The 27,487-nt window shown below is 43.9% G+C and overlaps 1 protein-coding gene across 2 annotated transcripts in view; it reads left to right on the forward strand.

Annotated features, from left to right (window-relative positions):
- Positions 1–27,487, forward strand: part of efnb1 (ephrin-B1) — a 59,363-nt gene that overhangs the window by 16,322 nt on the left and 15,554 nt on the right. For both annotated transcript variants that reach the window (XM_030739500.1, XM_030739501.1), the window contains exon 2: positions 7,988–8,265. In XM_030739500.1, the coding sequence (XP_030595360.1) occupies positions 7,988–8,265 (278 nt within the window). The remainder of the gene's footprint in view (positions 1–7,987; positions 8,266–27,487) is intronic.

Consider the following 27,487-nt stretch of genomic DNA (forward strand, 5'->3'; position numbering starts at 1 on the left):
AAAAGCTTGGATCTTTCTATAAAACCTGAACTTTTGGAAGTCTCAATATATTATCACATTTTGACAGATTCATTTAGGAACTATAATTAATTGCTCTTTCTTGCAGAGAATTATGAAAAAGACTGCTATTTATGAAGCCAGCAAGCAAGCATCAAAGTGGCTCAGTTTAGCTTAGCATAAAGACTGGACAAAGAGAGAGAGAAATGGCTACCCTGGCTCTGTCCTGTGTGACAAAATTAACTTAAATGTACCTTCAGATTGTAGAAAATTATCATATTATATCTTATTTTTATACGGAACACAAAATGACATGTCTTATTACATTCAGAACTTTATGGTAGGTTAAGCTAACCTTTTGGGAAGCAAATAAACAAAATTCTCAAAATGTCAAACTATCCCTCAGAGGAAAAACCACATTAGTAATGGGTGTCCAGTGTGTTTGGGCGATTTGATTTGATTCCCAGATGTGTGGGTGCCAGAATATTTCTGAACAGGGCAGCTGCACTTCATCCTGGTGTTTCTAAGAGCCACTTTTATTAGAAGCACAAGTTTGGAAAATTAGCAACAAACTGTATCCAGACCCTCATCCTCAATAAGCTTTTTTTTGACTTGCTTTATTATTCAGTCTAAAACTGTGATCCCTCAAGTAATTTTAACCATGCTGAGATAGGAGGGCAATTGTTAGCAATTGAATTTAACCATGACTGGCTGTATCTAAGCCGAACAGAAATTAAATAACTCATTTTTAATGTGTGTGTTGGATGTGTTTATTAAAGCCTGAGTAGCAATATGGAAGGGCTGCTTTTTTCTTTTTAATGCTTTCTAGGGGCTTATTGATGGGGTCAGAGATAGAAAGCACAAAACAGCCTCTGGTAACATGTTTGCAAGCTGTGTGGGTTTGATAATGTTTATGATTCTTTTTTTCCCCCCAGTTTCTTCTTCCGCTCCCGCAAGTGGGAGTGAAACCCAATCGGGTGAGTGTGAGGGGACGCTATTGTTCGTCTGGGAGGTTCTCCTGATTTCTCCCCTTCTTGCTCTGCTCGGCATTGATTGCAGCCTTGCATCCTGGTCCAGCTCTCGACTCTCTGCTCTGCAGTGCTCAGTCCTTTGGGATTCTTCTCTCTGTGATCGTCCAGCACCCCCACCTCATTCACGGACACACTCATCGCAAACTTTGGCTCAGTTGGGGTGTCTGGCACGCACGTACACTCACCGTCACCCACTCAGGCCTGCACGGGCACATGTATATCTGCACACACAGTCACACAAATACATATACAGTGGGTTTGGGCCAGGCGGGTTTGGCTGTGACTGTAGACTGGGCCTGTGGAGAGATCTTTACAGAGCATGCAGAGCCCATCTGTGGCTGCTCCTCAGTGATGGGAGGCAGCTGGCTGTGTGTGTGTTTGTGTGTGTGTATGTGTGTTGTGTTGCAGCCAGGAAAGGGGCTAGGGGAGAGGAAAGAGCCTTGTGTGTGTTTGGGTCACAGAGCAACCTCAGAATGAAGGCTAAACTCAGGCTGAAACTGACCCAATCTCTCGCAAGCTGAGCCTCTTCTCTTCTCTTCTCTTCTCTTCTCTTCTCTCTTCTCTTCTCTTCTCTTCTCTTCTCTTCTCTTCTCTTCTCTTCTCTTCTCTTCTCTTCTCTTCTCTTCTCTTCTCTTCTCTTCTCTTCTCTTCTCTTCTCTTCTCTTCTCTTCTCTTCTCTTCTCTTCTCTTCTCTTCTCTTCTCTTCTCTTCTCTTCTCTTCTCTTCTCTTCTCTTCTCTTCTCTTCTCTTCTCTCAACCCTCCAGCTGGAAGAGCTCAGTCCCTCAACTCAAGAATGAATAAGTGGAGGCCCAGAGAGCAACAGTCTGGGCCTTCTCTCGCTGTCAGTGATACCGTGGATGACGTTCAATCACAACCGCATACACCCATGCTCGCTTAACTCCCCTGCTCTTAGAGAGGGATGGGCTCAGCACTGACAGAAACCACAGAGGCCATAAGAAGAAACAGATTATGCTCTTTCTCCTCCTTAATGACTTCTGACACTCCTCTCACTCAACAGTCCTCTTCAGCTTGTTCGTCTAGAAACAACGTCCACTTCTGTCCTACTTGTGGCAAGGCCATCTGGGCATCATCTTGTTAGCTCATTACAGCCACTGATGGTGTTATGCTAGCCCTTCATGTGACAGTGATAGAGGGCAAGCATACTGGGCTTGTTTGGTGAACACGAGGGATGTGTGTGTGTGTGTGTGTGTGTGTGTGTGTATGTCGGGCCCCGCTCGCGCCCGTGTTATAGCTCGTCCGTTTGCAACTGTTATGAGCCACGTTGAAGCCGATCTGATCTGATCTGCTCTGCACTGCATGCCAGCCTGTTGACTGAGCTAACTAAAGCTAGTGTGTGTTTGTGTGTTTCTGTGAGAAAGTGAAAGAGAGAGAGAGAGAAAGGATGCCTGTGTTCACACATACAAAAGCAGTTCTCTGCAGGGTGGAATTCAGGATATTCTGTCTTTTTTTTTTTTTTTTTTTTTGCCTCTGACATCGTCATTTATGTCCCTCTAATGGGGACAGCCCGGAGGGAAAATACCAAGCTTTCTACTTTTCAGCAAGTCACTGTTGCCAAGTCTGGCCTACAGTGCAGCTTGGATTGAGTTTATAGTTTATCCAATATCGCTACCCTCTGGCTAGTTTGTTGTTCTTTTTCTATAATAAGGGTCAAATCCTTCCTGCTTTACTAAACAATTCTGGAGCCAGATGGACCTTGTTTTGCTTAATTTCAGGATGCTTGTGTTTGCTCGTGTGTCTTTATGTGTGTGTGTGGCCCGGGTGAGCATTGGGGCGACTTGTTTACTGCGCTTGACATGTGAGGAAATCTGTGTGTGTACACTGCGGGGCGCGTGTTTATGCGCGTGTGTTTATAGTCAGGCCTCCCTAAGAACATCTGCCCCCGCGACAGCTTGACAGAAGCCAGCTATGTATACAAGCAATTGGGTCGAGCTGCGGGCTATGAGTGCAAACCTGTGACCAGCTCACCTCGCAGCTTTGGCCTGAGAGCGCTACGGGGGGATGCTTCAGACCGGTTTCGGGTCTGTTAGTCGCAGTTCACATGAGTCAACAGAAAGTGGCAAAATTCTCTGGAGCTAAAAAAAATACATTGACAGTCTTATGATGTGTGCCTCTCTCCAAAGTATGAAATGATCACACCGTGCCAGTTGATCTTTAACCGCACATTAAGAGCCGAGCAATTTCAGGAACTGCTATTTGAATGTTTGAATTGTGAGGCCGAGTAAGCACTTTGCCGTACCTAGACCGAAATGAAAGCGGTTTAAGGCCAAAGCAGTCCCTGGTAGCAGACAATTATTTAATATTGATTGACTCGAATGAGAACAGGACGCGTTTGTACCCTATGATTACACAAAACATAGACCGCCTCGAGCGAATGAATCAGTTGTAAATCCCTGCTGCCGCATGGTATCTTACACAAGCGCTCAGCCACAATGCTCTTTGCATAACACGGCTTTGTGTTCTTTACAGACTTAAGCATAACTGTGTCTTGTGGGTGCATTACTATAATGTTTCACGAGAGACTGTGGTATCTATTCGAGCAGCAAACTTATGGAATATGGATTGAAATGGCAGTGAACATCCCTGCCATATGGAAAATTTAATCTCTAATAATAATCGGGGGGGCAACCATGCTGATTGTGTGGATAATGCAGGAGAGAAGTAATAATTGGTGAGGGAACAATTCTCCTGGTGTGATAATTACTACACTGATATCAGTGGGAATCGATTACCTGTTGTCGTGTGTGGAGAGTGTGCATATGTTTGTTTTTTTACACGGCACGCTCGAGTGATTATATATTGTAAAAAGCTGGCGAGAAAGAGAGAATGATTATATGTCCAGCTGCAGAAACGAGACATTAAGAAGAGCTAGTGCCTGCATCTGGGCCCTGGCACAGAGGAATTACTGTGTATACATAGCAGAATTTAATTGATTTTAATTGATATGTATGGCATGTTCAAGCTGCTGCTCAGGAGGAACAAATCAATTTGACACCATTCTGTTGATATGAGCCGTCTCTGCCCCTTTCTCTCCCAGTTCCTGTGCCTCGGGTCCATTCATTCAGCGGCCGAGGCTGTCTGCCAGCGCAATGCTCGGGGCAGAGGCTTGAGCTGACTGGACGGGGGTGGAGAACATTGGGGGGAGGGGGGGGGGGGGGGTGGTTTGAGGCTCTGTAAGGGGCTTTGAGTGGGCCTTAGTGTAGGCGGCGTTTTATATGAAAGTTGGTCAGGGCAGGGCGCTTGAATAGGGGTGGCTGGGAAGTTGGGCTGGGAAGGCCCAGGATGCACCCCACAGTGCTTTTGTGTGCTCTCACATCCATGTGTGTGTGTGCGTGCATATGGGGAGTGTGTGTCTGTTGGGGGGGGGGGGGGGGGGGGGGGGGTAGCATATTTGAGATCATGTGCTCATATTCACCAGTGGAATGTAAAAAGAAAGAGGCGGGGGCTCTCCTCTCTTTTGCTTCGTTGTTTTCTGTTCTCTCTCCACTACAGCGTAGGTATGTTTGCATAAGCTCTTTACAGGATTCAGCATGCTGTGGAGCCATCCAGATGAAACAAAACCAACCTCATTTGGTTGTTTTGAAAATGATTCTCTTTATTTTGTTTGGTTCAGGCAGATCCACCTCGTTTGACATGAGGGGAATAAAGGCTGTCTCACGTTCAGGGTCATTTCCCAGAAACATTATTTGTATCTGCACAGCTCTTCCTCTGTGCGCTCAACCTTCTTTCATCAACAGGTCTTAAAAAGTCTCCAGACAACATGAATGAAAAGATGCAATTCAGCCTCCCTTTTCCCCCCTTTTTCCCTTTCGACCTCCTCAAAAGTACAATAATCTTCAGTCACTCGTCTCCTCCTCTCCATTGCGTGGCTGTGTGTAGCACCGGAGTGGCGCTGATTAAGCCAACAGAGAGACAAACAGGAGACAAAGTCCCAGCCCACCAGTTTAGTTTCACATCCTGGACTGGAGCTGGGCCGCAGCTTGCCAAGTGGAGGGCTTTTAAACTGGGCTAAACACTAATTGCTGCCCTATTTCTTTTATGTTGCTTCTTTCCCATCTGCGATGGCGCTTCCAGACCTCCACAGCAGCCAGAGCCTCATTATAGCAGACAGTTAACAAAGGCTGGGAAACAGAAGCGGAGAATTCACTTAGGATAGCTATCTAACTGCCAACTAGGAGGCCTGCTCGGAAAATTGAATCAATGACAGGGGCCGGCTTGCGATGAAATCCTTCAGGGATATTAAGATATTAAGATTTTTGGAAATCTTAATTATTCATCTAAATTGTTGCAGCTCGCTTTGATAATGGAATAAATGGGTTGTAAAACTGAGAAGTCTAGTGTGAGGCTCCTTGTTTTATTTGATAGCCATGCTTTTAAATATTTTAAAACAGAACATTTGACCAAAAAAACAGTTTACCTGCAAAGAAAATAGAAAACAGCTACTTGTTGAGTGAAACAAATGGCAGTGTAATCATGATGTTTGCCCCCCCCCCCCCCCCCCCCCCCCCGGTTTCATGCTTGTTTTTCTGTAGGTGTTTTTGTGTGTGTGTGTGTGTGTGTGTGTGTGTGTGTGTATAGAGAGTGAGGGGGAGGATGGAGAAAGGGGTTGGGGGGATGAGAAAATCGGAATGAGGGAAATGTTGAGGAGGTGACTGAGAGGGAAGGATAAAGCAATGGGGAATGAGATTGTGGAGTAGAAATAGAGGGGGCTGAGGCTAGAGGATAGAGGGAGGAATAGAGAGATGGTGGTGTGTGTGTGTGTGTGTGTGTGTGTGTGTGTGTGTGTGTGTGTGTGTGTGTGTGTGTTTGGGGGGGTGGTGGTCAGTAACAAAGCCTAATGTTGCCATGGAAACTTGTTTATGCCTCACTGATGCATCTTGTAGATCCAATTAGAGACTGATTGTGTTCGTGTCTTCATAGACACACGCACGTGTAACCGGGCATGGTGTGCGTGCGCGCGCGCACACACACACACACACACACACACACACACGGAAACATATGGAAGCTTACATACACACAAATGCACAAGCACATGCAAATTGTTGCTGCTGAAAATCAGCAAACTGTTGGGAGATGCAGGACAAAAGGATACCCCGCGTTCCCTCTCTATCGGCCCTTGAATTTGCGCAACCCCTCCCCTCACTCCTACCCCCCCCCCCATCCCCATGAGCCTCAGACAATGGCAGCGAAATAACGTCTCACCCGCTTCCAAGCCTTGTATAAGAGCCCCCATCCACACATGCTTTCATGACATCATATTCAGCCGGGCTGACAGAGGATTCTGACCGTTATGCACATTTCGTTTTTCCATCTATCTCTTTTGTAAATGAAGTCATATATTTGGTAATGTCCCTGTCCAAGATGAATGGCCATGAATGTTAATCCAATCATGTTAATTTTCATGGGTGGGGGGTTATGTCTTCTGAAGATGGGACTTTTTAAAAGATCATTTCTTACAATGGCTGGCTATTTGCCAGCATTTAACATCATCAGAAGAAGAGGATTGGTGACCGAAACACACACACACACACACACACACACACACCTCCCAACAAGCTTGACCATACTCCCGCACACATGCTATCAGTCTCTTTCAGGAGCCATTGCAGGGCTGCCTGAGGATGTCAGTTATTTAGTGGTGAAATGATGTGTGTGATGATGAAATGAGGGGCTGTAGATAAGGTGAGATTACACTGTGAAAGGAAAAAAAAAAAAAAAGAGGGAAGAGATGGAGTGAGACAGAGAGGGGCCCAACCCCTGATGTCTTGTTAAAACATAAGGGATCAGAAAACACAACAAATGCATTGCGCGTTGCTAAATCCTGCTTAAATCCGCTGGCATGGGCAGATCTAGCAGATAGCCCCGCTGCTGTGCTCGCTGTCTGCGCCCATGACACACACGCACGCACACGCATACACGCACATAAACACACCCGTGGTCAGTCCGGCTGTCTGGGTTAATGCTTGGCTAACTGGGACAGCAGAGTTGAGCCATGTTGACATTTTAAGCCTCAAACAAGTCCAGAACAATGATTCAGCCCCCCCCCCCCCATATCAGACTGCAACCTCAGCCCATTTTGCTGACCAACTAGGACACACACACACACACACACACACACACAACACACACACACATGCAGGCGTGCATAAACATACACACCACTCCCAAACACACTGCTAGTACTTAGTGTATCCCCACCTCCTCTCTTCTCACACACACACTTAGAGACAAACACACACTGGGTCCCCTCCTGTTCCCCACCTTTCGTGAATAAAAGAGAACAAGAGCTGATCTGATTGAGTTGGCAGCAGAGAGCGAGGTGGAGAGGTACAGTAAGGCCAGATGGATTATCTTAATCCTTCAGTAGATGATCATGGCAGAGGGAAGATGAACCAGGAAGCCTTAACCTCCCGGCTGGCCCCTGTACACTGTTTTCCTCCAAAAAGGCAGACTTCTAAAGTAGACGCTACATAAACACATAAATATCATTCCAAAGCACCGGCCTTATCTGAAACTAACAAAATAGGAAGATGCATCTTTTTTAAAAAAAATGTAATTCTGCCCGTATGGCCATTTCTGTGGCAGCCATTTTGTGTCAGGCCATCTTGTTTCCTTTCTTGCAAACTTTTGGTATGCTTTGATTCGTATCCAAGTATGAGAAGGAACTTAAGGGGATTTGTGTGAAGCGCTCTAATGCTGAACAATGTCAAGCTGCTACATGTAGTGTTTTTGTGGGGCTAAATTAACTACGCTCTGCCTAAAAGGCCATGCCAGACAAATCTAAACCCATAACTCCAACAGCTCAAAGTATTAAGGCTGTATAAACTGTTGTTGAATTATACGGCTGCTTTTCCAGACTTAGTTTCTTTTATGTGTTAGTAACAATTTCTGTCTTTTCTTGCCCCCCCCCCCCCCCCCCCCCCCCCCCCCCCCCCAGGTTTGTCGCTGGAAAAGGCCTGGTGATTTACCCAGACATCGGGGACAAGCTGGATATCATCTGTCCCAAAGCGGACCAAGGAAGAGATTATGAATACTACAAGTTGTATCTGGTGAAGAGGGAGCAGGCAGAGAGCTGCAGTACAGTCCTTGATCCTAATGTCTTGGTCAACTGTAACAAACCTGAAAAGGACATCAAGTTCACCATCAAATTCCAGGAGTTCAGCCCCAACTACATGGGCTTGGAGTTCAAGAGGAACGACAACTACTACATCACCTGTAAGTTTGTCATAAAAGATGATTTATTGTTGATATTTAGCTTTTTAACCTTCATTTAACCGCAGAAGCCTGAGTGAACGATCTGAGTAATAATCTCTGCTTCACACTCAGTTACACACAGTCACACCTGGGAGTTTCCTAGGAAAACTGCATTTTAATGGCCGCTGCAGCAGCACCTCAGCAGCATCTAGAGAGCAGAGCGGTATTAGGTGTTTAGGATGGAAATGTTCCATATCATTACAGGACCTTAAAGTCGCAGCCTTGACTGACTGCCGAATGTTTTCTTTATGTTTTGGGGAAAAATTTTCTTCTGAGTAGATTTACTGCTACTATTTACTTCAGCACTTGGGGACTGATTTGATATTTCACTTAAAGTTTTTAGTGTGATTCTGCTTTAAACTTTACAACCACTACTTTAGACAGAAAAACATTATGATAAAAGCAGCTATGTTGTGGTTGCCATTAGGTGCAGTCTTTTAGGTTTAAATATCGCTTATGTATTAATAAATAGTAAAAATAAATAATAAAAAAAATACTGGTCCACTCCTATTTTACTGACTGATGACTATCTGAACAACATGGGAAGCTAATGTCTTCGGTCCAAGACCTGTTTATTCTAGCTTTCCCTTAAGCTTGTACAGAAAAAAAGGCCTTCAAGTCTTCTGAAAATCTTTTTAAGCCTGAATATTAGCACCTTTGTTGGGTCTGAGATGACCGTGACAATTACTTAATACAATGTTTTTGTGCCATGGTCCTCAGCCAGAAAACCGGTCTGTCGTGGTGTAGAGGTGTAGAGGTCGTGGTGTCGTGGTGTATAAATAAACTTGACTTGACTAGAGGGAGCTGAGCATGAAAGCGAAGCTGTCAATTTACTGGTCAGTCTATGTCCCTACTCTCACCTATGGTCATGAGCTTTGGGTAGTGACCAAAAGAACGAGATCTTGGATACAAGCAGTAGAAATGAGCTTCCTCTGAAGGGTGGTTGGCTTCTCCTTGGGTGAGGAGTGCATCCATTTGGGAGGGGCTCAGAGTAAAGCTGCTGCTCCTCCACATTGAAAGGAGCATTGGGCATCTGACTAGGATGCCTCCTTGTGCCAATTGGGTGAGGTGTTCCAGGCATGTCCTACTGGGAGGGGACCCCGGGGCAGACCCAGGACATGCTGGAGAGATTATAGCGCTGGGAAAGCCTTGGTGTCCCCCCAGATGAGATGGAGGAGGTGGCTAGGGAGAGGAAGGTCTGGTCTTCTCTGCTTAGGCTGCTGACCCCGCGACCTGGCCCCGGATAAGCGGAAGAAGATGGATGGATGGATTACTCGATGTACAGTGTTTTAAGTTTCTTTAACTTTGAAGTTTATGATGATGGATCTCACTCCCTGTCACATGTATATGTGTATATTTACTTAGCATTTTATGCTGTATGTATTTTTGTGTGTATTATTAGTGTATTTAACCACCGCTGAATTACTGCCTATCTTGTTCAGGAAAAAAAAAAAAAAAAGATTTTTAATCTGAAGAGTTAGATAACAATTTCCCTCCCTAGTTAATTATGCAAAAATATAAATAAGAATAATGCAGTTTATTCTAATTATATAATGTAATATTTCCTTTTAGGTGTCTGAACCATTTCCTTATACTGGATTTCCTTAAAAAAGGACTCTGTATTTAATGGGAATATCAAGATATTGTATATTTGTTGCACTCTGATTTAATCATTTGCACCGACCTGAGTGAACCATCATCATCATCATCATCATCATCATCATCAGAGCAAAGCATTTCAGACAGATGGGCATGAAATAATGCCAAATTTGTCACAGGGTGGCAGCTGAACATATATGGAGACTTCAGTTTACAAAGATAAATAAATATTGAACAGTTTGGGCTTAAATGTAGCTTTTCTTTTATGGAAATTTGTATTTTCTTTGTAATTAGTGCCAAACTATAAAGTTATTTTCTGGAAATATTTTAGAAAATTATTAAGAAATTACAAACTTGTAAAATTAGAGATTACCTAATATATTTTTTTTTCCTTTTCCACCTAATGTGGGTCTTTACATGTATGTGTAGTGTTACTGTAGTATTTAATGTAGTGTCTTAACTGAGTATTTTTCTGGTATTACTATATTTACTTACCAAAAAATTCAAAATTATAGATTGTCCACACTTCCCCTTTCACACACTTTGTTTTTAGACACTAAGTAATGTATTACTGCTACTTTTTTTTGGTTTGTTTGTTTTGCAGTGAAGCTGGAACAATAGCAGAGGCTCGTTAGGCTTTAGGTTTTCGTCTGGACACATCTTTTAATTTGTAACCTCACTGGTCTGTGTATGAGTAAACCATGGACATTCAATAGAAGGTGTCAAAGAGCACAGAAGAGTCTGGCACTGTACTGAGTACTGGTTGTTGCCTTTCACACAGGTTCCTGGTCATGTAGTTTCATCCTGCAGTAATTACCTTAGGGTTAGCAGTGGGTGTAAGAGCCGGAAGAAGTTCTCTGATTGGCTCTCCTGGGTGGATTTCTCCTTCATGTCCTGTATTTTTCTTTAAGGATTGAGATTCAACAGGGAGCAGAAGAAAAGCTGACGAAACCACATCTGTCTCTAAACTTGGCTGTTGGCTCTGTTTCACTCAGGTTTCTGGTTGAGTAATCCAGCACTGAAGTAATGACCACTGGTTTAACAGGTGGGGTCAGAGAAACTAGTAAATCCAGAAGCACAGCAGAGTCTGGTTCTTTGGTTGATAAGAGGTCTTTCTCCTGGAGAATGTAGAAAACCGCAGTCCTTTTCATCTGAACCTCCAAAAAGTGTTGTTAGGATGCCTTTCAGGAGCAAGTTAGACTTTTGGAATTTGGGGCTGAAACATCCCACAAATGTCCATCTGCAATTTCAGAATGGACAGGAGCATGTCATACCTAATGGAATAGGAGAAGTTAGCTTGATGGTCCTCACTAGTGGGAGCCCAGACTCCAGGAGCTACCTCCATCACTCCTTCTAACAGGCTTAACAGTTTGGAGTCATTGCCTCCTCCTGCTTCTCTCTGAGTACATGAAATGCCGTGCTCAGGACTTTAGGATTTCCGAAGGTTATCGGACCTTATGTGACTCGCTCAAAATTCAGACGTTGTGTCCTGGGAATTTAAGGACCAACTGGCCTTGAAACTCAACATCCCTCATTTTTTCTTTATGTTTACTGCTCACACCTGCTAAAACAGAGTTAAAGTGCAGTTTGATATATTCAGAAGATAAAATCATCCTCCAGTTTAAACTCACAAAGCCCTCAAAGAGAAACAAAACAGAGGTTTTGCCTCCGTTAATTTACTTCATTACAAAGAGTTTCAGTGTCCTTTTGCACTCCTTCAACACAAGGATTATCATGCCTTCAACAGTCACTTAAGATGGATTCTTATTTTTTGGCTGAAGTCTGAGGAGTTCTATCACCAGTGCAATCTAAAAAACATAAATCATATGATTCCACACTTAATTGCAGTCTGATAAGACTGTATCAGACATTCAGTGTTAGTTTTGGCTTGGAATAAGAGTATAAGAGCTCTTATCTGACACTTTTAACTGTTGATATGCCAGCAGAGCTGCAGAGCCTGACTCCACATGGGCGTATCAAACGGTGCCTTTCAAAGAAATAATACTCATTTGTTTTATACGGGAATGTTGAAAGATGACACGCACTTGTACTGCATATTGCAAACGATTCCCTATATGTTTGTAACCACTCTTTAAAGATTTCCATCTGCAAAAGGATGAAACAGGCTTGAGGCACCGCGAGCATGATAGAGGAGACATACAAGTTGCTGGTTTTGGTTCTTTAAACGGATTCTACACAAGATGAAATTTTGCATTAGTAATGCAAAAGAAAGCATTGTTTTGAGGTTACTTAGGCCTAGGCTCTAATTTTAACTTCTGTTAGTTTTTTTTTTTTTTTTTGCATTGTTTGGCTTTAAAACTGTCTAAAATTAGACGTTGAGTTGTGGTTGATCTCGTCTCGGGAAACAGTCGGTTGAAGCCTTTGTTGCATCTATGATTTGTTCTGAAACGATTAGAGATGAGTCTGATTTTAGAAAATACACCGTCTGAACTCATGCAACAAGCTGCCGTATGCCAAAGAATGACTGGCACAATGAGAAATTACTGCAGGCTTCGCAGACTGTTAGAAAAACACGGACCCAGCACCAGTCTCCTCTAATGAGGCATGGTACATAACATTGTTTTATCTAACACGTAATTAACTTTTTCATATTTCCAAATATTCATAAAACTCGATTAATCTCCTTACATTATATTTTCCCAAATAAGAGCATAATTCTTCCATGCATGGTTTAACTGTATAAAATTAAACTTTAAAAATAAATAAGGCCGCTGTAGATTTTAGTCTCATAAATGACTCTTTTTACACACTCTTCCTCTGAAGGGAAAAAGTTCACACACTTACAGACACACACACACACACACACAAATTAAATCCCACATATGTTTTTCTTTTCATCTCTAGCAGTTCAATCGATATTTGTGAACTCCCCCTCGCAAACGGAATGCAGAGAAGCATGAAGCTTGTGATGTTATCAAGGGACAATTTTGGAAAGGGTGGGCTGCTGTGGCAACGTACCTCGTGGACTTTTAGAAATATTTCTTTGAGCTTTATTACGCCCACATGTCTTGTAGAAAACACCTCGGGCATTTTTGGCATCTTCCTAAAGTTTTTCTAACCCAGCTGTTTGCAGGGCTTCTCCGCATATTGTCTCCTGATTACTTCATAAATATTTGAGCAAACTTTATTAATGGCACATGCGTGTCCGTGCATCTCGACGGCGGCTTTTTCTCAAACACCAGAGCGACCGCATCTGTTTTACTTTAGGTTGAAGTAGCTTTTTCTGCAACATTCTCTTGTGTCTCTGCTATATAACAGCCTTCCTGCTGATGTGTGTGTTTTTATGTAAGCATTAGGGGCACTTAACACTCTCTCCATAGTGTTTTCTCACAGAAGCAGTTGTAAATCCTTCACGGGGGAGTCTGGTCGCGCAGAATCCGGCCTGATGGTGGATCATTATTAGGCTCATATACTGTAACGTTTTCGCGTCAGCAGTAATCGGATGTAGTATTTGTCTTGGTATTATGGTAATGTTGTTGTCCTTTGCAACAGGAAGAGCTTGTTTTATTTATTCCACCGCAGCCTGTGCACACAGTGTGACACACTTCATCTATCATTTAGATAATGGCCATGCGTGGCTGGCGCATGTGTGTATTATGTGCGCGTTTCCTTGAGAGAGCAAGAGAGGGAGAATAAGCACCTGCACTGAACGCGCTGCCTGCTTTACCTGTACAGCAGAGTGCTGTGTGTGTGTGTGTGTGTGTGTGTGTGTGTGTGTGTGTGTGTGTGTGTGTGTGTGTATTGAGGCCCCTTTAGGCAAGCTTATCCCAGCCTAGAAGATGTGAGTAGGTTATCCCAGTGACTCTCTGGGAATGTGGTCCGGTCAGCCGGCAGAGCGGTGTAAATCTGCTCAGTGTATAATGACCTGGCTTATCTGGTCTGATTAACGGTCAAACATGGCAGACAGCGTTTGAGATCAGAGGAAGATGCATAGGGAGTGGACATTCCACTGAATCTTCTGGCAGTCTTTTTCTTGTCCACACCCGGCCTCCAGTCTGACTCCGTGGCTCAGTTAGTCCCTTTATCATTCGCACCCCCACTCCCACCCTTACCTCTGCTCTTTCTGTGGGGTAGAGCAAGCAACAAAAGGCTTGTGGTAAAGTAAGCAGCAAATGGTGTGTGTGTTTGTTTACTCTGGTGATCACCACAGGGGATCCCGTCCACTCATCCCAGTCCCGCTCTTACAGGAGTCGTGGTGGGTTTAAAGGTCAAAATTCATGGCCAAGAGGTCACGGAGACACAGCATGGGGTCAGTAATGATAACCCTGCACTGATCTAAATCCCAGACCATCAGTTCTCCTTACCACCTATGTATACACACACATACACACACTGTTTCACGCGCACACATGTATAAACATATACATTCCCACCCCCCACCCCCCCGGTGTAAAAACGGACAAACTGGTTATATTTCACTGCGTTGTCTAAACACGGGATTTTGAACGAGCTGTTTGTGAGCATAATGACTGTGCCACGTTTAGGGGTTAGAGCCATGAGAGAGGTGATTTTAGACGGGAGGCTTTTAAGGAAAAGGAAATATAATGGGGAAAATGAGCAATAGAGCGGTAAAGAGAGAGAGAGAGGACAAGCATACACGCCTGTACAAATATATACACAGACACTCTTTATGTGTCACCTAGCGGGAGCCAAAAAATGTCCCTTCATTTTCTCTCCCATTCACTCCTCATTGAGATAATGTAGCGTGACTGCTCGGTTATACGTTTTTTTTTTGTGTTTAGCTGGGCTGGTAAAGCTCTGTTCGATATAAGGGAAAGGCCACGAGGCAGCAGACAGAGGCAGCCTATCGTGATCCACTTCTCCTCTCCCTTGGTTTCCTGTGTAGCGGGCAGGGTAAGCCTGATGCCTCCTGACAGCTGTCACTCTCCATCACAGTGTACCATCATGGACCCTGACATGCACAGACTTCCCCACCAGAATACTGCCGCAGTGGAGCGCACATTGTCTCACCTCCACAAGATATGCCCCAGTGCAAGAGAGAGGAGGAAAAAAAAAACCCCATTATGTCTGCTCACAGCAAACAGTGAAGCTGATTTTATTCTTGACACTTAGTTTCTTTGACTTTGCACATAAATCTGTCGGAACTCCTTCTGATTGTTTATCCTGGAAAAAGAAAGAGACTATTGTCTGAGAATAAGTCAGTCATGAAAAAGCCTTCTTTATCTCCTGAATCATTTAAACATGGGGGCTTAGCCAGTATTTGAAAATCAGTGTCCAATAATATATTTGACAAATTGCATTTGACACTGTAGGATGATTTTTTTTTTTCTTCCGTTGTGCTCATACACAGTATGTGGCATGGCAGTAACATTGATGCTTTTTGATGTGGGCTCTCGTCTATATAAGCATCTCTGTTATTTTTATTTTTTTGCTTCATCCCACACATAATACCCCTCTGTCCAAACACCCCCTATAGGAATCATCCTCCACTGGATAATATTAATTCAAACACATTCTTTCACTTTACAAGTCAACCCCTTCTCTTTTTTTTTTTGGCCTTGGAGGAGTTGAAGGTTGAGGTTGAAATCCCTGGCATGGCTGCAGAAGCTCACAAGATCCTCCCTTGCTCCAGATTTGCAAGGGCAAATACTCTCCATCATACCTCTCGTGTGTGCACGTGTTTCCTTATGCAGGTTACTAATGCAAGGTGAGGAAGACAGAAACACACACACATGGAGACGTGTATACAGCCAAATAAACATACATCAGCACGAGCTGGCATATAGTTAGATTATTATGTAGAGCAATAACAGTAATCTGATTAGAAAAAAAGTGTTAAATGTCATCTTTTAGAGTTAACATAAAATTACCATAATCAAATCACAGCCACTTACAAACAAGGCAGCTGCAGTTGTCAGCGGAGCATTTGAAATACACAAAGGCATTTTGATTGTCAGATTATAGAGATGCAAATAACTCGCACATTTCTTAACTGGCAATTAAATGAATTTTTTAAAGAAATGATAACTGTTAACATCTGGTAGCCTCCCTCTGTAAAATCACACTGAAATATTTTAATTACAAGCAAGAGACTCTGCGCAGGATTTTCCTTTTGCATCAATTATGGCCTCTCCTACATACTTATTATAAGTAGAGAACAAAGGCTGCATTGTTTCATTGCATATTTATCAGATTGTGGACATGTAAAGAAAAAAAAATCTGACAGGCACTGAAATAATAATTTGTATTGTTGGCAAACATTTCTGTTGGTCCTGTTTTTAAAATGTTACAGTTCTAAAGCGTAAAGGCTCCAAAAATGGTATCAAAGGTGCAATTTTAACGTCCGACATCCCTTGACTCAAAAGATATAAATAGTGTTTATAAAAAAAAAATGCTTTGCGTAAAACTGCAAATTCATCGTGCGTGATTTCGCTGAGTGTATGTTATAAGTTACGGAATGGTCGTTGATAGTAATAGTTGTTGATTGACTAAATAACTGTCATTGATGTTACTGATTACAGGTTAAAGCAGCTAATCAGTAAGCTTTAAAGGATTCTATTTTCAAAGTAAACCCTACTAACGGGTCAGGTTATCACCGGTGAAGCATCATGGCCCGGACTAAAGAGATTTACCCCCCCTCCTGTGAGTGAACATAGCCCCGTGTTTATTAGAGTGCCAGTGTAATATATGACTTTCTGCTTGCTTTGCAAATCTATCCAGGCTGCCTCTGCTGGCTCTCCTTTGGATATTTCATTCAGAGAGGGTTAGCAGGCACAGCGTGATTGTCGCTGGTTATTGCCTTTCGTTTATTACAGAGGAGTTTGTTTAGAGTCGGGGGGAGGAGGGGAGGGGGATATTGAGGGTTGGGGGGGGTTCATGAGTACTTTTTTTTTCTTTTGGGAGTGGAGGGGCTGCTCACGTGGCTGCACAAGTGAATGGTAACCATTGGTTACGGCTGAGCCCATTGCTGCTAGATGAAGCTGATATATTCATGTATTCATCTCAATTAGTCCTCACCGTGCATCCCCAAACGCAGACACTCATCCCTCCTCGGCTGTGCTCTATGCTTATCTTATTAGAATATTTTTATCCCGCACGCATGCAAGGCCTCGCGCTCTCTTCTTTCCTGCGGTGTCATTGCTCGTTTCCACTCCTTAAACCATCCGTCTCTGCTCTCATGTTTCAAAGTTGTGTGTGTGTGTGTGTTTGTGTGCCCGTGTGTGCAGGTGCTGTGGGAAGTGTGTTCAAGTTGTTTTTGTTAACCGCTATCTTAGATCTCCTCTCAGCACAGAGGCCACGAGAGACCGCAGAGCTGACTCAGAAGCAGCAACACTACTGTTGATTTTTTGTTTTAGTTTTTTTCCCCCCCTCTCATCTAACACAAACTCATTTGTCGAATTACTATTTCTCCAGGAGCGATTTTCAATTGTCAGACATGGCTTCCTGGGCTTTTTGAAAATTTCTTCCTCTATGCTGAAACTACCTCTGTGGTTTTGCAACCCTAAAATAGCTTCAGGCAAAACAAGAGGAGGCATATTAAGATTGTTGGATAGCTGCATGTTTGGAGTCCGAAATGATTAAGAAAAGTAAATGTAGGACATGGAAAGATGAGCATCACTGTCCATAAGGCAAATTATATTGGACAATAGTGTATTGCTTTATGAAAAAAATTTTTAAAAGCCTAAGTATGGGATAAAACAATGAAAGCCCATAATCTAAAACACTCTGGAAATGCATATTTTCCTTTCCATCAGAGATTGTCTGAGGTTGTTTGCCCTCTATGTTGCCAACAACACATATTCTCAGTGTCTTTCTTCTCTGGCCAATAACTAAGCTCAAATCACAGCTCTCTGTCTGTCAGATGGAGCTAGCTCTGCCTCTCCACCATCCCTAGAACAGTGGTTTGTCTTTTCCAAGGCACACTCTGAAATGGCTTTGTTTTCCGACAGCCATTCAGTGGCACCCTCAGCCAGGGCCTGCCAAGAAGTCCGCCTCCCCGAGCTGGAGCCCGGACTTGTTTACACAAACTCATCGGAGAAATATGGATGTATAATTATAGAGGCTGTTAGTTTTAATGTCGCATCCTTGCTATGGAAACCCACTGCGTGCTTGGTCAGCTCGGATGAGGGGTGGCTGATGAAACTCTGACCGGGTATGGCGTGAACATTTCTGTGGGAAGCGTTTTAGGGGAGAAAGATGGGGGGGGGGCTTCTTGATGGAATCAAATCAACACAGAGCAAAGCAAACAAACATGAATCACAAGGCGGTGATAGAGATTGCTGTGGTTGTCCGATGCATAAATACAGAGTCTAAATACTGCTCTGCAGGCCAGGACCAAACCCGTTTCTGTGAATTCAGCTCAGAGGCAAAATGTCCATGTTCCATTCCAGCACAACCACAGGCACACAAACACAGTAACAGGAGCAGACAAACACACAAGAGGCGTGTGTGTGTGTATGCGCACACACAGGCATAAATAAGCACAAAGCCACATAAGCAAATTCAAATATATATATATACTCATAAGCTCACACTAGCATGCAAATAGATGCTTGCACAAAAACACAATCTGCTCGCACACATCCGTCCTCCATCTCTCCCTCTCTCCCTGCACAGATTTGCTTGCCTAATAGAAGCCGCTGTATGCATTGTGCTCTAGCTGAGCACAAGATATTTTCAGTCAGCTGTCCCACGGGTGAAAACGTGCACGCTGTCAGAGTTTGTGCATGGGTGCCACGATAGTTGGATGGATGGCTGCTGAAAAGAAACATGTCTTCAAATAAATATGTGTTGTGTTTGAGTCCAGGCTCGCGCTGCCTCTCGCAGCGACTCGATGATTTCGTAGACAGCGGCGGAACATTTTTTTTTCTTCCTCCAGTTCCAAACCCACGGGTCCAATTTCTGTGCTTCTCTTTTCTGCCCCCCCCCCCCCTTTTTTTTCCTGTGCAACTTAATCTACCTCTCCATCCGCATTTGCTGTTCCACCTATTTTCTCTCCTCCTTAGATCACCCCCACCCTCTCCCATCTCTCTTGCACAGTGACAGATCCTTCAGGAAATTGTTTCGAGTCAGCCAGACATTTTTGTGTTGTAGCTGTTTATTTGCGCTGGGGGCACCGCGGTCCGGAGCCTCAGTCGCTCTCCGTTCTCAGACTAGAGGTTAAGCTCCTGAACTCTTTCATTGCCCTGTGCCAAAAAACACTGATCCTCGATCAGTGTGGTTTTTATCATGTAACCGATACCAAGGATGAGGAGAAAGAGGGGATGTAATCAGTGTGTGTACGTGAGTGCGTGTGTGTGTGTTTGTGCATGTTTGTATACGTGTGTCAACTGCTGCCTTTGTGTGTATTAGGATGTAATCAGCAGCATTTTCTCTGTGGTCTGCTGTGCTTTCTGATTGGGCTTTTTGGTGAATAACAGGGGAAGGGAGGAAAAGCGTGTTTCTTTTCCTACTTCTTGTGTTGCAGGCCTGGCCTCAGAGCCTGAGAAGCCTCACTGCGGTTTGGAGACTCGCTTGGAGCTCTGGCGCGTTTCACATCAGCTACATTGTACCCCACACCCATTATACATCTGTCTATGTGTCGCCATGTGTCTCTCAGGTTTGCCCGTGTGCGTTAGGCTGCATGTTAGTTGCAGTCAGCTCTGCTCAGTCGCCTCCATGTTAGCAGGTACAGGAGATTCCCCCAGGATCTAGGCACACAGGCTCACACGTTAATGTGAAAGAATTCACACACATGCACACACGTCCACAGTCACAGGAACACGCGCACACCCACACACCTGTGCACTGTCCTGTCTCGTCCTCTTTCTCACTCTCTCTCTCTGTCTGTCTGTCTTTGTTCTTCCTTTTTGCAGATTTTGTTTTTGTGGACAACAGATGGACTGACATCCACTCTGTCCTCTATAACAAGTACACTCTCTGTCTCTCGCGCTGTCTCTTTCACTCTCTGTCTCCCCTATCTCACTGCCTTTACCATTATAATCTCTCTGTTGCTGCAACACATTGCCAGTTATTTCTTCGAGGCATTTAGCAAGCACAAACGCCTATCGCTGATTGTTGCAGCCTCTCAAATGAGAGGGTTTTTTAATTGAGTAATATCTTTGAGCTTTTTTGATGGAAACAGTTTTCTGACACCTTGTAGCAATTAATCCATGTTAGCTAAATCTTTCCCTTTTGATGTTGCTCACACCTGATTATTATACAAGCAGCATCATTAGCCTGAAGGCAGTTTTCTCACCTGGGTCAGCGCCTGGACTCTCCTAGCACATTCCCTGTATCGTTCCCTCTCATTTAGAGCACCTCATTTGGTTTGTTTTGCATTGCCTATTTGAGATGGGATGCGCTGCGCCTGCAGGAAGAATTATTGTGTGTTTGTTTGTTGGTTTCCCATCTTTGATGTGGTGTTATTGTGCCGAGAAACACCGGGCTTGCTCAGTTGTCATAACTCTCTTCTGGAGGCCATACTGAAAAGGTCAGCGAAAATGAAGCTCCTCTCTCGGTGGAGGATGAATGGATGTGGTATTGGAGGGCCACGCAGACACAAAAGAGCCTTGTGCACTTGTACACACACACACTTAAAAATCTAAATACATTTACGTAATGCATACAAACATTTTATGTACATCAGCGTGAGTGATGTGCGTATTTTGTCCGCCGCCATTAGTGCTCGTCGACGTGTTCCATCGCTTCACCTCTGGTTTCTCTCAGGGCGAGGTTACTCACAGAGGACTCCCTGAGCCGGTCAAAATTTTTGGACCCTCGCGGCCTTTGACATGCCACTGCTATCTCTCACCACATTCCGATCCATCCCAGCGGTACCTTTATCAGGCAGCGGAGGCTGATTTGTGGCTCGTGGACCCTCAGAGGTGGATCGAGGAGGGCGACTCCTCTCTGGAGTCCAGAGTCTCACATCACCTTTGTAGACGACCACAGAGGCCAGAGAAAAAACAGAGGGGATCAGTTTTATCATCTGTTGGGATTTAGCGGATGAACCACGGTTCACCTCATGTGATTAGCAGTGCAAATGAAGCAAAACGAAAAAAACTTCAATGAGTACCCTGCTGGGGAACAAGCTTACTAGGAGACATTGTTTGTACATCTGCCTCCTGATTACACGTGTGTAACCTCACAGTAGCACTACCACCCACTAATGTGGATGCTGCAGGATGTTTTTAAGGACATAACTACTGGGATTTATAGTAGGCTAAGCTAAATACAAAGGCATTTTCGTGAGAGAAATAATAGGCTAATCAGTGCTGTAACCCCCCCCAACAGTACAGTAAAAATGAGATCAGAACACTGCAGATTGCTTTGCAATAACAATTTATGGATTCAGTGTTAGTAAGAGCATTGTTAATGCATTTGCTGTGGAGAAAAATAGTTTTTAGTACATTCAAATAAAATATGCCCTTCATGCATTTAATATTTGTGCAGAAAAGTCAGCATCTGTGATACGGAAAGAGTAATCTTCCATTCGAGGCATAGGAAAAGGTGTCCCTCACAGTAATGGCGTATAAAACTGCAGTTAGACCTTGTCCTTCACACCCTGTGAAATAATCAGCTCTCTTGTCAACAGTAAGGACAAAACTTGAGAAAAATTTAATATCATCAGGCCAGCAGTTCCCTCATTATGGTCACAGAGTGGGATTAAAAGACAACAGTTCTTTTTCCTTAAAAAACTAGGCTTCATTTAAATGCCTCACAAAGCAAAAATCACCCATTTTTAGTAATGAAATTAGTAAATGAACTAAAGCAATAATAATACTTAAAACACAGCTAAAAAAAAGTCTGACGTGTGGCTTAGTAATAGACAATTCACCTTCACCTCTGAAGGTCCCCTGTTGATATATGTTATTCACCCCATGTATTGAGTTTTTATTCCATGATTTATCGCTGCATTGAAAATTTTTGACACATTTCATGTTGCCGCTCATTTCAGGGCAGTTACTCTTAATATTCTCAACAGATACTTGTCTATTTTGCCTGCCATCTCTCCTGGCACCTCCCCAGCTCTCCCCTGTATAAAATGACGGTTAATAGAGAATGAAAATTGAATATTATGCTCCATTTCTTTGTGCATAACTTCCCAGAATGAACATGAACAAACGATATTGCAAAAATGTTGAAAGGAGTTTTTTTTTATATTATTATTCATATTTAAACAGGAAGCGATCAGTCATGTAAAAAAAAAAGGTTCCTCATAACAAATTAGAATGGATTAGAAGTTAGTGAGGCTGTTATCAGCTGGTTGGCGATATGAACTGAAATACAGGGGTAGAAGCCATGTTGACTGATTGTTGATGTGGATTAATAGACATTTGGAAGATGATAGCGATAGAAAACAAACTGAGCCTCTGGCGGGATTAACGAAGAGCAAATACAGAACTCGCTTCTGTCTTTAACAAAGATGAAACTTGTGCTCATTGTTAGCTGCGCACATAAGCGTGCAATCAAGCCTTGTGCACACAGACATAATGCTCAAGACCGAGATAAACACCAACTCAGCAACTTCTGTGTGAACTATAGTAACCTTTAGCTTTAGAGCGTGTGTGTGTTACACCATATGTGTTTGTGTGTGTCCCAGCATGTGCAGCATCCCTGCTAACCTTTAGCTCAGACCGATAGGAAGGTGAAATGCCATTTTTCTCTCTCTCTCTCTCTGACCTAGTTTCCCCTCTACTTATTTCTCTGAACACGCAACATTTCAGCTGCTATTAGTCAAATGATGCGCTGTCTGCTGGGGGAGTTCAGGGGCAACTGTGTGTTTGTGGGTGTGGGTGTGTGTGTATGTGTGGGTGCGTGTGTGTCACTCATGGCTTGTTTAGCACCCTTGAATACGCAAAACTAACAGGTGAACAATGCATGTGTGCCCACTAGGGCTGTGCCTCTTTTAAAAAAAGAAGAAAAAAAAACCATACCTTATTGACGAAGAGCAACAGCAAACAAAGAAATAACCATTGCAACTGTCTGATTTATTTATTGATTTATTTAATGGTTAAGCCTGCGTATTTACACATTCATAGCTGCTGGTCATCTAAGGCAAAGAGAGCTACTCTGGGCCACTTCTTCAGGCTGTTTTTTCCCAGTTGTTTCTCTGCAAATGATTAGTGTTAAACTGCTGAGGTTTTCTGTGGCTGCAGCTCGATGATATCGGTGAAAAGAGCCATTACTGCCAATTAGCTACTCTGTCATTAGGGAGGGCTGTGTGGGCTACTGGCAACTTCTCCACACAACAGAATATATTATAGCTAAAATAGCTGGTAAAGTTGAAATAGCCAATATCTAAAAATGCTCCACATTGGGAGCAGTGGGAGCTGTGGTAGGCTTTAATTTTACTCTCGGTGTGGTTATTAAATTTATATCGAATGCTGTGGGTGCCATCATTGCTTCTCATAACTTTAATACTGTATGCAACAGCTTATAGTATTAGGAGCTTTAAGCCCCCCCCCCCCCTTCAGGTTACACAGTTTTATTGTGACAATCGATTGCATTCAGAATTCTGCACTCCCTCGGTGTGCACCTGTCAGATTGTGTGGGCCCGGGCTTGGAAGCATGCTTGCACATTTTGAGCAGGCCGCGTTTGTTTATCGGTGTGTTTACGAATGTGTGCATCGTGGACGTGACTGCGTGTGTCTATGCGGGGCGGGGTGCGAGAGAGAGGTTCAGGATGCGATGTGCTCTAAGATGAGTCTGTCTACATCATGTCATGTTGGAGCGCGCTCAGTCTGTTCGTGTTTGAGACAGATGACTTGCTCTGCTCCCCAAGGTCCTCCTGTTATTCTGCATCCTTTATCTCCTACTGATCCAACAGACGGCCTGCACCGTGTGTGTATTTGTGTTTGTTTGTGTGTAGGTGTGTGTGTACTTGAAAACTCTTCATGCGCACTTCTTCCCTTCTTTTCTCGTGCTCGTGCACACAGGGCAATATCTTCCTTTGTCTCTGTGCAAAGTGTGTGTGGAAGTGAGGGGAAGTTTTGCGCCGTGTACGGGAGCACAGGGGTTTTGTAGCGTGCTGAGCTGGGAAATAAAGAGTGGAAAGTGCAGTAGTGTAAAAACTCTGCCCCACCGGATTCAGTGTAGAGGTGACACGCAGACACCCGCAGCTAAATGATGCAGAAGCTCTCTGTGACTGTGGGCTGTGAGTCTTGTACAGGCACACACACACATACTTCACAGATATACACACACAGACACTTTGGGAACCGCTGACAGGTCCTCTGCAGAGGTTAAAAGCTGTCATAAGTAGTCTTGAAGCACTAACCCTGTAGGGCTGGCTGGGAAGTCCATAATGCCAAACCTCTGGCTTGATAATCTAGGACCACACACCTACGCATTAAAAGACGCACGTATAATAAAAAAGTAGTAAGTGATATATTCCCAGTGATGTTTATACACATTTGTACAAATCTGTGCGCAGATTGAAATGCACAGAAATGTATACGCACACTCACACTCAATGCAGTTTACTCAAATGGACTCAGTTGCACAAGCCAAGAAACACACACAACTGAATACTTAGAGGAGAGTGTAAGAGAAATGTTGAGTGTGAGTGAGAGAGGAGCAAGCTGGCCTGCACACACACACACACACACACGCACGCACACTAATGCACACAATCCAGTACACATATGCTTCCTTTACTTCACAGCGAGATCACCTCCCACTTCTTCTTTCCTAACGGAGCCTTCTTCCTCCTCCTCAACTCCTCACTTCATCACCTCCTTCCATATTCCCTCACCGCATGCACACCCATCCTGCAACCCGTACACACACGCATGCATGCAGGCACACTTCAGACAGATCAAATCTCACCCCTCTCCAGCTCGCACACTTACTCTCTCATCTTCAAAAAAAAAAAAAAAGGAATCTCCAGCTTCCTCTCCTGCCCCCCCCCTCACATTGCACTCCTCTTTCCATGTACACACACATGCTCACACACCTCACTGCTTCACCTCCCTCTCTCACACACCCCTGCAGCACCACCCACCCCTCCTTCCCCCCGCACCCTGCGCCATCCCATAGTGCTCTCTGCTGGGAGGATTTAGAGGTACCCTGTAATTTTGGTGCCGGAGGAGCTCTTAAGTCCCGCCTGATCTTCTGGCTACACAGGCAGCCAGTGTGTGTGTGTGTGTGTGTGTGTGTGTGTGTGTGTGTGTGTGTGTGTTTGTGTGAATATGCATTTGTGTGTGGTGTGTATGCATGTAAGTATACATGTAAGTGTGCACGTCATCTCTGTTCACTTCTGTAGGCCAAAGTGCACACGTACGCGTGTGTGTGTGTGTGTGTGTATATGTATGTATATAACGATTTCAAGTCTGATTGCACTTGTGTCTATTTATGTATGTATGTATGTATAGATAGATAGATAGATAGATAGATACTTTATTGATTCCAAAAGGGAAATTATAGAGCTAGTGTGTGTGTGTGTGTGTGTGAGAGAGAGAGATCATTGTAATCTGGGCACAGGAGAGGAGCTCCCCCTCTGGCTGCATACTGAAGCAGTGAGCTGAGCAACAGTTGTGTGCACTGGGCTACTAACCAGCCTTAAACCTGGATGCTAACGCTGCTACCTGCTCTCTCTGTACCCTCAGCAAAGTGGCTCCTGATAACAGAGAGCACATGGTAATGTTAGAGCTGGTAGTTGGAGGTGCTTTGCAAGAGTAAATTGTAAGAAAAAGAAAAAAAGAATTGCTGTTGAGCATGAAGATGGGAAAATCATCTGTGTCCACCCTCATTACTCAAAACCGCATTCATTCTAACCTAAATTCAATATTGAATTTCCAAAATAGCATGAAGAATGTGCAGTACTAGTGTTGAAGATATGACTATTTTATATTGTCTGCCAGGTTTTATTATTGAAAAGAAACACGGGAAAAAACCCTCAGCTAGGCTGAGAGGACCTAATTTATCGAAGATGATATGAAAAGTCTGAATGAATTTACTTTGCTGGTGCCAGACCTGCGGAGGAGGCTACGTGGGATAGTCGGCCAGTAAGAGGTTGGAGGTTGATTACTTATTTCCATTTCTATTTCTAGGACAAAGAAATGGAAGGCTGATGGGCTGGGACATCTATTTAGATCCATTTCATTCCACCATAATCAGGCTTTAGCCATGCCCTAATACTAAGGATTAGAAAAGGTTCAAAGTGCAAACATCTAGATCCCCCAGTATTATTTCCAGTCTGCCAACCTCACTTTGTGTTTGTGTCTGTGAGAGTGTATGTGTGTGTGTGTGTGTGTGCACGTGCATTCTTGCATGCATGCCAGATCTGCTGGGTTGGGTTATCTCTGGAATCAGGCACATAAACCTAATCTAACCCTCTCTGTGCTCATTCAGGAGTGAAATATTTTGTGCAAATAGGCCCTCTTTTCCTTCTCACCACTTTGATTCTGGTTCGGTAATGTAAACAAAAAACTGAGATAGGAAAGTCGCAGGTATGAGAAATAGCCATTTTTGCTGTGACGCTCTGTTTGATACAGACACTCATACCTGCCACAGCCGTGTTAGCTCCCTGTTTTGCCTCAAATGGATGAAATAGCTCTTTGTGCTGGTGTTTTTTCCTTGATGCTAAGTGTAAATGATCGGATTGTGGTTGTGCCTGTTTATGTATTTAGCTTTTTTTTTTTTTTAATGCAGACATTATTACTGGTGGTTACTGTGACTACCCAGTGCCTGCTCTGCTCGTCTAAGTGGAAGTCTGAATGCTGTAGAGAATGGGGTGTGTGTGTGTGTGTGAAAGGTAGCCAATGAATGTCACCTCTCATCCACTTTCTCATTAAACAACCTGCTCTCTGTCTGTCACATGGGCTGTATCTATCCCCTGGTTTGGTGCTTTGGGCAGATGTTGCACGCATAGACACAGGAGCGTACGCACGCTCCGGGACACACACAGCCCATTGCGCTGTATGAAAGCAAGCCCCCCTGGGCTGGACAGGAATAATAAGCACCAGATGATTCATGATGGAGATGGGGAATGTATTCAGCAGGACCACCTGAGTGACCTCATTTAGCAGACCTGAGAATAAATATAGACCACCGCATCACACTCTAGCCTTAGCTTGTGTTGTCTTGGCCAGTCAGTGGTGCTCCTCTCACACTTCTCCCACTCTTCTCTTCAGAGCACCTCGGGGAGCAGACCTTCCACTCTACCCTGAATGTCCTTGTGAAGTCTGTGTGCGCTGGTGTATTTGCAAGCACTTACATTCACATATGCATGTTAATGGGTTATGCTTCAGGTAATGTGTGCAGTAGTGGTACGTGTGTAGTACTGGAACAGGAGCCTTTCTTCCAGGCCAACTCTTTCCCCTGTAAGGCTTCTTCTTGGCTGATACATTTGTGCCGTCGATATTTCCCAACATCAACATTTGGCACCTGGTTCCTCTTATGACTTCAGCAGCTGTAGATCTTTTGTTCCCCCACTAGTCACTCTGTGGCCAGTGATCCACACCCACAAAGAGGGCCTTAAATCATACAAAAGCCATTCTCTGGAGCCCACGGCTTTATTAAAAAAAAAAAAAGAGCAACATTCCTGCATGCAATGACCAGTTCTTTCAGTATTCTGGACTGCTTAATACTGAACCAGTTTGTTCCTTCAAATCATTAG

Source organism: Archocentrus centrarchus, chromosome 10 (genome assembly GCF_007364275.1).
Source record: "Archocentrus centrarchus isolate MPI-CPG fArcCen1 chromosome 10, fArcCen1, whole genome shotgun sequence".
Lineage (NCBI taxonomy): Eukaryota > Metazoa > Chordata > Actinopteri > Cichliformes > Cichlidae > Archocentrus > Archocentrus centrarchus.